The sequence below is a fragment of the Takifugu flavidus genome, chromosome 13, assembly GCF_003711565.1.
Source record: "Takifugu flavidus isolate HTHZ2018 chromosome 13, ASM371156v2, whole genome shotgun sequence".
In the NCBI taxonomy this organism is placed as follows: Eukaryota; Metazoa; Chordata; class Actinopteri; order Tetraodontiformes; family Tetraodontidae; genus Takifugu; species Takifugu flavidus.
Window position 1 is genome coordinate 13787082 of NC_079532.1, and position 16109 is coordinate 13803190.

At 43.0% G+C, this 16109-nt stretch overlaps 1 protein-coding gene across 1 annotated transcript in view; it reads left to right on the forward strand.

Annotated features, from left to right (window-relative positions):
- The window catches only part of LOC130536326 (polypeptide N-acetylgalactosaminyltransferase 18-like), a 78380-nt gene that overhangs the window by 34373 nt on the left and 27898 nt on the right, over positions 1 to 16109 (forward strand). Inside the window, exons 2-6 of the mRNA XM_057052185.1 lie at positions 4871 to 5084; positions 5255 to 5421; positions 7984 to 8170; positions 13885 to 14082; positions 14570 to 14684. Coding sequence (XP_056908165.1) covers positions 4871 to 5084; positions 5255 to 5421; positions 7984 to 8170; positions 13885 to 14082; positions 14570 to 14684 — 881 coding nt within the window. The remainder of the gene's footprint in view (positions 1 to 4870; positions 5085 to 5254; positions 5422 to 7983; positions 8171 to 13884; positions 14083 to 14569; positions 14685 to 16109) is intronic.

Consider the following 16109-nt stretch of genomic DNA (forward strand, 5'->3'; position numbering starts at 1 on the left):
ACACAAGTGTCACAGATGAAGCAGCCCACCCCCCAAAAAACTGTCCCCATGCTGGGAACGTCCAGGAAGGCTTGTTTTTATTTATTCATATTCATCGGCATCCCAGCGAGGAGCAGTAAGAAAATATCTGCAGAATTCTTTAGGGTCGGGCCATCAAACTCACAAGAGCTCTGAATAAAAAGCCGCATTTCCACTTTCGCCTCTGTTAATACTGCAACGTACCCAAGTAGGTTTCTGAAAGCGGCTGGATCCCGTCATGGTGCGAGGCCAGCGTACAAGTGCAGCAGGGAGGCACGGAGGAAGGGGGAGAATACCATGTTCATGTTCATGTTTGACCCATTCCACATAAATCAACAGAGCTGCAAATTTCTGAAGCTACAACTGGATGGGAGTGTTTGATTTCTGTGCTTTGGCTGCATGAATAAGGCGATTGTGACCAGGACTTGAACCTCCCGCTCTGAGAGAGCGCCTCCTTCTAGGGTTTTTGTAGCTTTGTGAACGTGCCGTTGGAACCCTCCACACAACGCTCAGAATATCAACGATGTCGTCAAAACAAGCCTTTATCGCTACTAATTAAAATCCGCTGGATAATGTTTCGGTGGCTGCTTGTAGATGCCTTTGTACGGTGAAGATGATGCTTCAATCTTAGGCTGAATCCAGATGTGCCCCAGCACGAGTCGTCGTTTTGACAGGACTGCCAATGCTCCTAACACACATCAAAATTACTGAGGCTTTGATCTCAGCTGCATGTAAATCGAAATCGAATCCGCGGGTATGACAACAAGCCAAATGTCTTTATTTTGACATATACGGTCAGCACAAAGGGCTTAAATGATAATTGGTAATGGGCCTGTGCTGGTTACAGCTATACCATAACATCGTTATCACTGAGATCTCTGCAGCCTCTTTAGGACTCTATTTAAATTCAGACTCTTCCACAGGATCTAGTTGTACTTGACAGATGACGTTTTCTCATGTTTGGCTGTGGAAAACTAAAGGGACATACAGGAAGCAAGTCACGCTTCTTCACACTAGACGTGCAAACCAGAGACCTGCCCCGGTGAACCTGCTCCCGGCTGTGGGGACACAAGACTGGTAGGGTATCGGGCCCTTAATAACAAGTCCACGCGACAAGCTGAGTGTCCCCTCCTGGACACTGGGGGCCTCTGTGACTTTGCCTCTCGATGTCTTGCAGGTCCTGACTGGAGCGATGGGCTGGACCTGTGCTAGTGATGAGTGTTTTTGAGTATTGGAGCCTTAGTTTGTAAATATAAACCACTGTTCTTTTGGATTTACACCTGTCTGGTCTCAAAAGGTAATGACGACGGCGTGTTGACGGTTCGCCAATCTTTTTCTGATTAATCTACCTATGAGCCTTTTAAATGAAAAGAGGTGGAACCCCTTGGTTAGTCACTTGGGCTCAAATTTGCTGCTTTTGGCCATAAGATGGAAGCACCAGAACTTTGAATACTTGCTGTGTTTAAAGTGGCAGAAAAGTGTGATTTTTACACATAGTGATACATCTGTAGCTTGTACATCCATATCAGCGTGAAACACTTCCTGTTTGGTCCTTTAACAATAAGTACCATGCCTGACTTCATTTCTCTCACCTTTTCTGTTCATTCTGAACAGTTGCTCATCCTTACTAGTCATCTCAGGTCTTCCAGGTTAAAGAACTCTGGTCACCTGGACTTCCTTAAGCCAGAAACTTTAGTGTAGCCATGGACTCAGACCTGGGTTTCAGCAGACAATAACAAAGTCAGCATGAGATCACCAACCTATCGGGGATTAAAGGGTTAATGCCTCAGCAGGATTTAGAAAAACTGGCCCGTGCATTTATCTTCGGCAGAATAGACTAGACGAACAGGGTCTTTACTGGGCTGCCTAAATCACACAGATTGCTGCTGCTGAGAAATTAAATCACATCTCTCCAGTTCATAGATCTTTACAGCGGCTTCCTGTCTGTCAGGGAATAGATTTTAAAATCCTGCTGTTGGATGATGAAGGGCTGAATTCCAGACAATACATCTGGAACACACACTCCCTGTGCATCCACTCCAACTAACGGCTCTTTTAAATCAAAGTTTACGACTTTTTCTTTGCAACTGCTTTCCAATATTAGCTCACTTTAACCTGACTTACTTAAATTTAAATGCAAATTTTTAAAATATTGAAGTTTTTTTTTTCTCCCTGTGTTTAATTACATTTGTTCTTTTGGTTGTGCTCTTTTTATGCTTGTCTAAATGTTTCCAATACTGCTAATGTTTTAATCTCAAGCACATTGAATCCACCTCATGAATGAAATGTGCTCTATAAATAAAGCTGCCCTGCCTTGAAGGCACACAAAAGCATGTTTCCAAATGGCATTTAAATTAAAAAAATGAAGGTAAAAAACTTTAAATACAATTGTTTAGTCCTTTCCCACTTTCCTGAATAGATCATAATGGACCCAGATCCCTTTTCTTTCCTATTTTACAGATCTTGTTCTTTTATCACAGCCTACATTGACTCTAATTGGGCATGGTGTTTAAATATCTGTAGAAATCTACCTTTTAATCTATGCCTATTAGAATTATGGGACAACTGACCCGATCTTTGTCTATTATTACATGATAGAGTAGCTAACAGCAGCATCACCGTATTCACTGGTGCAGCACAACCTGTGCACATGATTATCAGAACAAACCATTAGCCAGTGTTGGGAATTTAATGTCATGCTAACCCTCGAACATAAACCAGAGGACCAGAAAGGAAGGCAGAAAAAGTGCTGGCACAAGCTATAAGATGCAATCAATATTGTAAATAAGCTCAGGAAGCTGCTGAGCAGCAGCCTATAGAAACTGGGTGTATTCTTACCAGGGAAAGAGCGTATATTTCTACTGAGAGCACTTCTGTGTGATGGCAGATGTAGACACCCAAAGTCAAGAAAAAAATGTTAACAGTGATCAGGTCAAATTCAATTTGCCAATATAATGCTTCAAGTTGTGGAAAGGAGGCAGCAATAATCTTCCACCACCAGTGGGACAAAATCTCATTTTTCATACTTTAAAAAGACTGAAATGTAGTTTAAAAGTGTCATTAAATTCCTTCCAAAATGTGGAAACTATCAGAATTTAACCCATTCTCTTTTATACATCAGAGAGAATGAACCACAATGCAATCAGGCTAGCTTAGCATAAGCAGGCTGGAATCCCTCTGTGGCCTGATACGTTCTGGTCCCTATCAGAATGAAAGAAAATCCTTTTCTCAGCATTTTTGCACCTTACAAAACAAAACAAAATTGTCTTTACTGATGTTTGTAAAGGCTATATTTTGCATGATCTTGTAGTGATAATAAGAGCTAACATGCATGCATGCACACACACAGCTGTGGGTAATTTAGCCACGCACGTACGCACATGCACGAGCTACAAACGACCTATCCCTTCTGAGGTGTTCTGTCCCCTTAGATGTAGCTGCGAATCGTAGCTTCTTTCTACTAAATTAATAATGAATGTTGTCTTCCTTAGTACATGTGGAACATGGAATATTCCTGAAGATTGTCGGCTGTTAAATAGATCATGACAATGTTGATCTTTAAAGTGTGTTGTATAGTAGCCCAGTTGCAGGGGGGGTGGGGGGTTGCAGACACCCAGCACTGCAAAGTGTTGCCTTCATGCTGTCAGCAGTCCCAGCAAATTAAAAATGTGTGGACATTACCCCCCGTCTGTGCTGTTAAATACTTTAGAATTGGAAGCCAGATCTGGCGTGACACGTTTTCGGCAATATAAAGAATACATAAATATCCCCAGCAAATTATTCAGCAGTGATGAACTTCATCATTGCAATGCATGGAAATTGTTCCTTGACATTTTGAAAGGACATTTTAACTACAGACTAATATTCAATTCAAATATGGCGATAGAACGGAGCGAGCTGAACCTCCTCAAAGGTTTAAAGTGCCATGACACATTTACTGCCAAGAAAAGGCGAAACAATTTCCAGTGCTTTTAGGTTGCCTCTTAGGACACCATGAGGGAGGTGACATCCCGCCCACTAAGAGCACTAAGTGTGTTGCTGCCAAAAGTGAAGTGCTGCTCTTCACAGTAATAAAGCAGCCATTCAGCAGTGGAGCTATAGGAAAAACGAGCGGCTCTTTAGAGGACAGCAGAGAAGTCATGTTAAGCAGACCTGAGGGGGAAGTTCTTTGAAGCTTTAATTCTGATTTGGTTTTGTTTATCTTCACTCAGTGTTCATCAAATGTTTAAAGGCTTAGCGTACCTTAGAGCGCTGTATCAGCAACACCATCACAAGCATTCAGCTTCTTCTGTCTGGACTTGTAAAAGTGTGCAAATCAAATTTAACTTGTAGTTTTAAGAGCTCCACAAATAGCCGGAGTATATTTGTCTGTTTTGGGGGGGAATTTTCCTCAAAAGTAGGTTTGGAGTTGTGCAATTTCCGCTTGTGTTGCATGTCGTACCAGACGGTATGCTACAGTGCTAATTAAAAACATGTTTCCTTGGGCGCGTTAGAGGATTTGCATCCACCTCTGCACAAACGGATCCGCGTGGCTGCCAGAATTAGTTGCGATGCTAATGAAAATCTCCCTTAATCTGTTTTTGTGCGTTACATCTATTCCCAAACATTGCTGAAAATTAGTCATTCAGTCATCAGCGGCGGGACGGAGGGTGGGAGAGTTAATCACGCAGCATGCTCGCATCGCAGTATTTCGGATGAGAAATCAAAGCTGAAGGCGGACAATCTGTTAATTCCCGTCGCAAAATATCAGGCAAATAGCGCTGCATTTGTGCCACTCACTCCGATGCAGTTAAACAGAGAGTGTCCCAAAGCAGCGGCTCGTTCATCAGCTTCTCTTCTTGTGTGTCCACAGAGGCCCCTCAGAAGGACGGTGAAACCGCTGCATCCTCCTACACTTCCGACTCGGCGTCAGATGCCGCCTCTTTGCTGTTCCATCGCTGGGGTCACGACCTGGGCCCTGAGAGCAGGCGGGTTGCGCTCAAGAAGTTCCGTTACTATGGCTACAACAGCTATCTTAGCGACCGGATCTCCCTCACCCGACCAATTCCAGATTTGCGACCAGACAGGTCGGTCGAGTTATTGACACATAATTATCAAACTTCACTATTGGAAGTATTTCTATAGCCTTTTCTTTTAATTTAGAGCCATTTTTGTTGAATACAAGCTTAATTCTGCTAATGATAGACAGCTAATTGTGCTCACTGCACTTCTGAAGCGTCTGATTTGTTCCCTCTAGCTGCAGAAACATGACACATTCCTCAGACTTCCCCCAGCTCAGCATCATCTTCATCTTCGTCAATGAGGCCTTATCGGTGCTGCTGCGCTCCATCCACACGGCCATCCAGAGGACCCCAACACACCTGCTCAAAGAGATCATACTGGTGGACGACCACAGCAGCAACTGTAAGGATCCCTTCATATCCGCCTCCGCACAACCACTCACCAGCACCAGAATACAGCACCTCATAGGATGAAACAATTCCATATTTCAGAGGATAAGTGTCACCGCTTTTTAAAATTATTGTTATAAATAAGTTGAATTAAATTCCTATTTTCATCAAATAAATGTTTGTTTCATTTTCAACTAATGCTAACAGGCTGTTGGTAGGAAATTATTATTAAATGAACGGATGGGTGTCATAATGAGGCTTTAATATCTTCCTTTCTCTACACAAAAATCAACATATTCTCATTAAACACCAACATTCGGATGAGAGTTTATTTCAGCGGTAAAATCTCAGTACAGGCCTCTTTTTCTTGAGGTTTCTCCTAATTTAGTGCAGAACCTCTCACGTCTTCCACATTTTATGCTTCTCTGGATGTGTTTTGTGTCTTGTGTGATCATTTAACATTGTAACATAAGAAATATTGTTAAAATATGCTACTCAACCTGTGTGTGTTTGGGTTTGTGTGTGGGGGGGTTGGGGGTTCTCCAACAGGTTTCAGAATTGTTGCTGCCTTGTGCTGAAAAAAACATTTAGAAAATTCAAATATCCTCTCACCAAGGTATACTCATGAGTCCAGAACCACAAAGTAAACAGCGAAGTTCTGCTTTATTTTGCAAATATATTCACAGGCTCACTGAACTTTAGCTCTGGACGCCGTCCAGCTCTTTTGATCAGCGCTGAGGCCTTTCTACACCTGGAGTCCAATTCACTTGAGTGGAAATTATTCAGAAAGAAGTGTGAGCGTACATCAGAGGAAACAGCCACGAAGTCAAACGAACTATTCCCAGTGCTCAGATGCTGTGTTCCTGCTGTTCCCAGTGCTCAGACGCTGTGTTCCTGCTGTTCCCAGTGCTCAGACGCTGTGTTCCTGCTGTTCCCAGTGCTCATACGCTGTGTCCCTTTTATTCCCAGTGCTCAGACGCTGTGTTCCTGCTGTTCCCAGTGCTCAGACGCTGTGTTCCTGCTGTTCCCAGTGCTCAGGCGCTGTGTTCCTGCTGTTCCCAGTGCTCAGACGCTTTGTTCCTGCTGTTCCCAGTGCTCAGACGCTGTGTCCCTGCTGTGTTAAACATCTGTGTTGTGAGCAGCACCCAGAGTTTATCCCCAAGTGAATTAAATTCCAGCATATGGTCGCTGGCCTTATGTGCTCTAATATAATCTCTGGAGACAGTGCGCATTGGTGGCTGGGATGTCAGTTCTGAGCAACTGTGAGCAAACTTTGGCTGTATATAAAGACATTTCCAAATCAAAACAGCAATATAGGAAGCAATGCAGAACTTGAAATCTAAGACCGTGTGAAATCCCACCTGGATTCAGGGAAAGGTAGCTTTGCCTAACCTCAGCAGCTCGCCTCAGCTGCACCTTCTGCAGCAATTCGCACCAAGTTTTTCAGCTTGAGCAACCGGATGTCTGGAAATGAAATGGGTTGCAGGAGATCGGCTTAATTAAAGACTGAATTTGTTATGCTGGAAGTATCCTCACATGTACTGTAGGTGTGGCCCAGCGAGGCTCTTCAAATGCTGGGAACTCCAGCTTTAAATGAGCCTGTCTTTCTTCCAGCTCAGCAGCAAACTGAGGCTCATTAATGGAAAGCAGATAGACTTGAGCGTCGGTGCTGATAGTAATAATGAATAGAGGGGGAAGTCTGCAGTCAGAGCCCACAGGCAGGATTTCAACACAATTAGGAAACAAAGATATTTGCTGTACCACTGTGGGCTGTCTGTCAATGTCTGAATGGTCTGTGTGCTTGAAGAACTGGACCAAAAAAAGGCAGAGATATAGAATTATGAATGGATCGTATTCTTCTCGTCTTCGGTGCATAAAATGATTTAGATACTGGAATCCTTTAATGTGCCAACAGGCTTCGGAGAGAGTCGGCACGTTGTCGCAGTTTATGGTTGTAACTCGGATTTCTAATATATCTCTGGACATTCTCCAAACTTACTGACTTAAACTTCAAAATACGGATTTAAGCTTCAGGAAAACACTGACGTTGACAGAATGACACTGGTTCTAGTCTAAAGGCAGCAAAGGCTCTGATATCGGGGTTAAAGTTGGCCCAAAACACCCCACCACAAGTGCTCGTTGAAACTCCTTTCACTGTGGTGCATCAATATACCTCAAATTAATTTACATAAACAGCAGAGCGCTGAGAAACCACTATTCCCAAAGGTTTACGGTAGGCCTGATTTGCTTTCCTGCCTGCCAGCAGCTGTAAACAGTGAAAGTAGTGTTTTTTTTTCAGTTTTCTCCTCCTCAGGCCTTGAAATATTCAGCTCTGTATTTATTTTTTTATTCCAGTTGCAGTTTCTGAAAAACCCAGAGCATATTTTGCCAATCCCTGCTGCTCAGCCTGGATTTCACACAGTTATATTTATGTAAATCCAGCATTTTTGACCACTCGGCTTGTCCTGGGCTTAATTTAATGATGTTCTTTCTTAAGCTGAGCTCATGAAATGTACGTGTTGATCACTGTGGCATCCCATAAAGACAAACAATGAGCTTCTGTGTTTTTTCACAGGGGAGCTCAAAGACCACCTGCAGAGCTTTGTGGAGGAGACCAATGCTCAGCACTGGCCAGGGTTCATCAAGGTGGTCCGCCATGACAAGCAGGAGGGGTTGATCAGGTCCAGAGTCAGCGGCTGGCGGGCCGCTTCGGCACCGGTCGTCGCCCTGTTTGATGCGCACGTGGAGTTTAACACCGGATGGTGAGAATCATTGGATCTGCTCAGGGCAGCAGTTTAGTTTAAATGGAAGCTGCTTGTTCATCTGTGGGTCAAGAAACAGAATTTGTGCTGTTTCACGGGTCAAAATCAAAATACTCAATGGATTTATGATCAATATTTAACCAAAAACACCGACAAAATACATTCAGGTTTTCACACTTAAACGTACTTTGTTACCTCACAATCAAAGAAAGACGACAAACAAACAAAGTTACGATTTTTTTTATTTGCTCTTTCAGTTCTTTTCAGAAATCAAATATGACTTGAATGCCTTGACATTGTTGAAAATATACCCTAACTCGAGTTTTCTGAAAAACCACTAAAACAAAAGTATGAATTCAGTTCATTAAAATCTGAGGATGTCCTGATTCTTTGGCAATGCATTAGAAAATAAAAAGAACACATCCCTTAAAGGGTATTGTTATAATATATACGCTTATGAATAGTAGTAGGAGTATTTCTCTTCATGGCTGGTCCATGTCCCAGTTACTGTCTACACTCCAGTACAACAGGTTAAAAGGCTCTGCTTGTAGATGGCGTTTTTAAAAAAAAAGCCCCATATGGGAAGAAAACAAAAAAGATACACTGAAGGAAGTACATTAGCATATACAAAGATATCGCTGCTTCTTCACACCTTGACAGTCACGGCAAAGTTCGGGAAAATTTGCTCTTTACTGTCCAGAAGCCTTTTCTTGGTGCCAGTGCTCTGCTTCATCGTTTGTTCAGCACATGGATGCCAGGTGAGCATGGAGGAGTGCCTTAAAAGCTCCCTAAAATCATATCATTCTGTTCATCGTGTGGCCTGTCCTCCACGACAGGAAGAAACACTCACGAACACTCAAGAAAAAGGGTGGTTTGGCCACAATCTAAAAAAAAATGATGATTTGATTGGCAACCACAACCAACCGTAAGCTCCTTTCAGTATTCACCCCCTCCCCCCCCAATTCGCCCCATTTCACTGATTCTTCAGTGAGCATCCCTCCACCACATCCTCCAGTAAGCTCACCAGGGAAACATGACTGAAGGCTCCACAGAGGTGATATTTCCCGTGATGGCAGACGGCAGAAAGGACCTACACCCCCCCCCACCCCCGAGTCTTTAACCTCTGCCCCAGCTGGAACAGTTTTTCCAGTTTCAGTGAAAGTTGTTTTTGCGCGAGATGCTGATTGAGTTGCTGTTGTTGCAGATATACAGCAGGGGGCGCTGTCTTAGGAAACCAATAAAGGCCTATTGTTGCTGAAGAGCCTTACATACGTGACATCTGGCACTTTTCAGCTGTGCCCCCACCTCCACTCTCCACAAATGTCTAATGTTGGACGTCAGGACTAACGTTAGCAGTGATCCAGCTCTTTGTTTGAAAATCCTCCTGGATCACGAGATTGGATCTATTAAACCAGCCCTACAGTCCCCGCTGCTGCAACGTCTCTCCACTCTTTTTAACCTGGTTTTAAAAGTTTCATGCTATTTTTTTGGCCTTCCTGAGAGGAGAAAACCAAAAGCAAACCGAGGAAAGAATGTTAGCAACAGAATGTGAGCGGCAGTGTGAAAGGTTACTGATTCAATCTTTACAGGCGTGGACATTCATTGTTCTTCAGGACACATCAGTTTATCAGGCACAGCAGCGGTAAAGAACATCGCCGGCACAAGTCGCTCCATTTAAAATGGGACCTTTCAGTTCCTTTTTCCAGGTTTTTAAGTGTACAGTTGAAAACTGATAGCCTTGAAGAATGATTTTGGCTACTGACAGTTAAAATGCTCACTTGCTCTAGCCGATTTATTAGGTTTGTGTGGGGGAGAGTAAGTTGATTATGAGAGAGAGTAACAATGAGATGATTCATTTCCAGACTCCCAGGTAAACAGAAGCGGTATTTCATTGGGTTATTGGTGGTGTTGTTGGTGTTGGTGCCGGCTTTGCTATCATCTATGATACAACCTTGTTAAAATACAAGCGTGCTGTGAATGGATGTTCTCTGACCTGAGGGCTGGGTTAGCCTGAGCATTCTGAGTGGGTCTTCTTGGATTTACTTTACAGGGAAATTTAATAAAGTTCAAAGCTTAGCATTTTTTGTATCACTGTATTTTCATAGTTGGATGAACTCATAAATGTAAAGCTTTAGCTTTAAAGAAATTAAAGGTTTCAAACGCTGACCCTATCAAAGGTCCTGTGAAAGTTTTTTATATTGGAACAGTAAGCAGCTCTAAAATGAAGTTGCATTTATTAATACGGGATTATAAAATATACATCCGTTCATACATTAAATGCTGGTTTCATGAAGTAAAATGCAAATGTAATAGTAAAATGCAAATGTAGTTTCAATAATGCAGAAAAGTCAAACCGCCCAGTTAATTGGAAGCAGAATACCAGTTACCCGTTCTTATAAGTAATTTTTGAAATTCTTGAAAAATTGCAACACACAGTGAACAAAGATCTCAAATGATGGACAGAAAAGAGTGTAAATATTCAAGATTCAAGATGTACTTTAATCATCCCCGTAGGGAAATTGAATATGTGACAAAAAGAGCCGTACATCAGCATTAGAAATGCTACACACGCATACCGACTCGGCTATCCTCATGAGGACACTATTGCCCATCCAGTTTTATCTTCACTTTAAACACTGTTTATTGAATTCAACTTTGGGATATCTTTACCAAAGCTTCAATCCCGATTCAAGAAAGTGCATTTTGCAACACTGGTCATGGTCTTTGAGCACAACTGGTCAGCTCGTTTTATGAGACGGTCCCCAATTGGTTGCTAAAATGAGCAAACAAAAGATTCATTTTGATGTCGGCGTTGCATCCCCAGCACATTTGTTCCTGCTGTTGTTCTAGATTAGAGAACACACTCATAAAGCTCTTAACCCAGCTACAGCACGCCTCTGCCTACGGTTTACACACATATGTGGAGCACAAGCGCCTACACATGCACACACACAGCGAGGTAAAGGAGAAGGAGACTCCCACATGCGACCATGGAGGGTTATTTGTGTAAAACTAATGAAATCATCTTTGGCACAGAATCCAGAGAGCTGAGCTGGAGACAAACAGGTTTTCACACATACATGCACATGTTTGCAACACACATTTGTTGTTTTTTGGGGTTTTTTTTTTTTACAGAAACTGGGAAATGACTGCAATTTCCTCCGAAGGGCTGACTTCAACCTATGTAATTTTGACTTCCATGCAATTAACAAGGATGTGAGCTATTTTGAGGGGAGGGGGGGGGGGGGGGGGGGTAAATTACAGCTTATTAGATATCCTCAGTTGCTCTCACTCCATGAACGTGCACAGGTCAGTGCCACGCAGGCTTGTCCTCAGTATAATTGTATGATATGCATCTTACTATAAGGATATTTCATTATGGTCTCATCACAGCTGCAGTTTTTTTCTTAAATGACGATAAATGCAAATATACCTGTACAATTATTAATAATAATAATATTAGTGCAGGTTTTAATGCAAACAGGTGTCAAACGTAGCCTGTCCAGCCTTCCTACTCAGCAATAAGACCCAGAAGGCAGGGGGCTGCCTCCACTGTCCCCAGTGATGTTGCCACCTCCCCCACCCCCCCACCCCCAATATCCCCACCACCACCACCTGCTCTACATCTGTGTCCACTCTTCTTGCCATGCAGGGCGCTGCTGGTACCAGATGTTGGAGTCTCCCAGCTGCATTGACGGGGTTTTTTCTCCCCATAAATTATCAGTCCTATATCCTCACCTCATATATAACTCAATGAGCTCACCGATTTTTCGATCGGGGGAAGCGTTTTCATGGCAACGCATCATTCACGCCGCTCGATTTTGCCTTTCTTGCATGCTCTTCGTGCCTTCTCATCAGTTGCGGCTGGTATTTGAATGGCATCTTCATCACTTTGTGACTCGCAAACAGCATCAATTACAGATGCTTTCAAGCCTTCTAGACATTTCTATAAAAATTACCTTGACGGCTGGAGGCTTTGTTGATGTGTCGGGCGTCGGTACCTCAGTCTCTAGGGGGGTTCTGTCCTCAAGCCCAGGTGTGGACAAAAATTCAAAGGTGTTCTTGTAGCAGGGGGAGGTACCAGGACACCTTAAGAGCACTGCTGAGGTTTCCGAACCCCCAAATGCTCCCTTAGGTCCCAAAGATGAGCTGGCGACTCATTCAGGTGTACCCTGCCTTCAACCGTGTGCTGCTGGGACAGGCTCCAACAGCCTCCCTGTGATCCCCAAAGGACTAAAGTGCTCACGAGTCTGTCTAATTTAAATGTTTCCTCTGACAGCTAAACTAAAGGACTCTCTCTGCTGCTGACCTCAATATGTGTGACGTCATACACACACGTTTACAGATTCGGTGTACAGGCCCTGTACTGTTATTACGGTTAGAATTCTCTGTAAAGCTTAACTGATAAAACTTGAATGACTGTCAGGAACAATTCCTCGTTTTTTCAGGAACCATTTTCTTCAGCACAGTTCTTTTGCTGCACACTTTTATTAAAACAAAAAACGTTTGTGATGTGAATTTATTTTTGTTGGAATTATGTCATTGTACTTGCTGCTTGTATGAGGGACTTTTACATATGAGCTTTCTACCTTTAAAAGTCCTCAGATGTCTATTATCTCTGTGAAAAGATCAGATTCTTTTGGGATTAAACCCAGTTGTGCTGTCAGATCCTGCCCAACCTTAACTGAGTTGTTGGAATGTCACTAGAACTTACTGTAAAGATTCTGTTTGGGGAATGTAAACTACATTGGTCTAAAGATTTCTTCCAAAATGTTATAAAAGCAACACAACACACACAAAAATTGATTCATTCAAACTGGAAATTATCGTTTTTAAAACATTTTTAGGGCTTGTTTGATCACTAGAAATAAGGTGATGACTTCTTGGCAGGTAAGCCACTCGGGGAAGTTGATATTATTGGCTTGGTTATTGACTTCTTTCAGTTGAGAGTTGTTAATTACAGTCATTTGAATGCACCATTGTTACCTTAACCCCTGATTGTATTACACCAATTTTCATTTTATAATCAGTATTATCAATTGCAGTCAGTCTCCTGTCCTGATTAAGGTCAACAAATTATTCTATTAGTCTTTTTTGAACAGTTCACAATTAAATAAATCCCAGTTCTTCTTTTCATAGTGCAAAATGGGAGCATGCGTAGCTTACTGGGTATCACACTATGTATAATATCCAGCTGTACTCTGAAGTTATTGGGAGTAAATTTACTATTGTCTGGAGAGAGAGAGAGGAGTAAAGAAGTGTAACAGTAATTTATTCTCCTGCAACTACGAGGTTAACACAGTCGTTGATTACTGCACTATATTCCACTAATAAAGCTGGGACGGTAATGTGAGTCAGTCTCTTCAGGATCGGCTCTTTTTCCAGGAAGCTATGGAGCCAACAATTCAGGCTATTAATTGGCTCCCTCATAGCTGTCCTGTGATGATCGCTGCAGCCTGACTCACCAGCTTCCAGTATGGTCTGACCTTCATTCCTTATTTCATTCCTTTCTTGCACATTTTTTGAGCGAAATCTCCACTAGAGCTGATCTCCTTGGACAGCCAGCAAGAGCAAGGTTATCAGGATCAGGTCGAACAGATGCCAGAATTGATTTAATAAATTGGATGAAGGTTGAGATGAGGTGGTTTTAACATTTCAACTCCTGGAGAAAAAGAGTTAAAGCACATTTCTGTTGCCCCCTGCTTGTCCTGCAGGGCAGAACCTATCCTGCAGCGCATCATGGAGGACCGGACACGGGTTGTGTCTCCATCCTTTGACAACATCAAATACGACACGTTCGAGATCGAGGAGTACCCGCTGTCTGCTCAGGGCTTTGACTGGGAGCTGTGGTGTCGATACCTCAACCCACCCAAGGTGTGGTGGGCACAACGCAACCATACGGCCCCTATACGGTAATTCAACGACAGGAAAAAAAAGCATTTTCTTAATCAGAGCGTAATCTTGATAAGTCCAATCACTGCGCTTCTTAGTTTTGACATTAAAATGAGTTACGCACAGAATAAGCACTGGCTTTTGTGAGTATTCCAGAACAGTCTCTATATATAAAACCCTATTTTCACTCTGGGTGTCCGAATATAAAAATGTGTACCCACGGGGAGAAGAATGTCAAGCCAACAAGCTGTTGTCAACGCAACAGTGATACGTGGGGGTGTGTGGGACTGGTAATGTGAATATTCATTGCTGTTAAAAGTTAGTTTACTCCTTTGGATTTAAATGCAAACTGCCTCGTTGCTTTATTACAAAAGTCGAACAAAGAGCAGTAAATCTAGGCTTCCTCAAAAATAGCCTTTCAGGGTCATCCTGGCCAGTTTAAACCTAGTTGCTATGCATTTTTCTCTGTACAGCTGTCTTAATCTATTTTCTCTCGTTCCCTTTCAGGAGCCCTGCTCTGATTGGCTGCTTTGTGGTTGACCGGAAATACTTTGAGGAGATTGGCCTGTTGGATGAAGGCATGGAGATATATGGTGGGGAAAACGTGGAGCTTGGAATCAGGGTGAGTGGTTCTATAGACCTGGATCAGAGCCACGGCAAATACATAACGAAGCTAATAATTATCTGTCAAAAAAGACTATTAGCATTACCTAGTGTATGAATAATGAACACTCTGGACATTACAGGGCCACTTCAATTAAACACAAAACTTAATTTTCCCGATTCTGTTGACAGATTTAGACTTTATTAAGCATTTAAATAATTGAAAGCACATTTAAACATTAACATGCCCAAAGGAATTTTGTTGCTGTAGCTTTATCTTTAGTTTGACTCTGTTAGACCTCACAATGGCGATCAGTGTAATAATAATCTTCAGACACTGAGAGATCTTCCTTTGCCTTTTGAACCGGTTCTAAAAGGACGTGACTAATGTAGGACCTTAAAGGCCCTGCAGGAATAGGAGACGTCGGGTGAAGCTGTTGACTCAGCCACAGTACAGAGTGATTTGCAGTGCAATGTCAGGAAAGAGGATACAGGTTGGATTATTAGCCTGGGCCTGACTGATCCAAGCTGCCGGGCTAAGAACACATCACACTCTATAATTCTCTCAGGCCTCACCGTGTCAGTTTAGGATTCAGCCCGGAGCTCTGGAGGCAAACTGGTCGTCTGGGCACTGTAAATAATACACAGCTACGACAGCATCTGGGGTTGACTGTTGTCTAATTGTTAAATATGCAGTCCTTTTGTTTCCGGTTAATCATCCACGTAATCGGGAGAAGTAGTTTGTGGTCGTGGGTTGTTGACTAGCGCCACTGGAAGCTGTCCAACACTTTAGGACCGAACAACGAGAGAATAAACTACTGCTGATGCTTCCTGCCCCACGACTCACAGTGAACTCCACCATCTCATCCCATAATCATTTATGTCCTGTGCTGCAACAATAGGCGAGGGGGATCAACGAACTAAGGGGGAATGGATGTGATCAAGAGTCCCTAATGGTTTTCTTCTCAGGGTGATCATCATGTAATCATCATCATCACCACGTAAAGTCTTTTTTATTGAGCTTTTGTTGCTATAGTAACATCTCCTTGGGGCAACCTCATGTAGAATAATGTAGTCAGCAAAGTTTAGCGTTACTGTAGTGTTTCCTGACATCCTCCGCCCACATTCTGTCACTGAAGAGCACCTGGGCTGATATTAGCAGCAACGATGGACGCGCTCGGCGGGAACTGTAATGCCACGCACCCCTCGAATGCTGCGCCAGCCACGCAAAAGGCTTTAGCCACATTCCCGCCCGCAGCTCAAAGCCATCTTTAACACAGTGACTAACTCGCAGCTGAGTGCTGCTGATGTGATTAGCGGTGAGGTGAAGGCTCGTTGCCAAATATGACGCACTGGCGCCACAAACGAGCAGTGCACTCTTGTGGGGGTTGCGTTTTTGGTGGACTAGAAATAAAGCCCACCGAAAATTCTGGGTTGTTAAAGG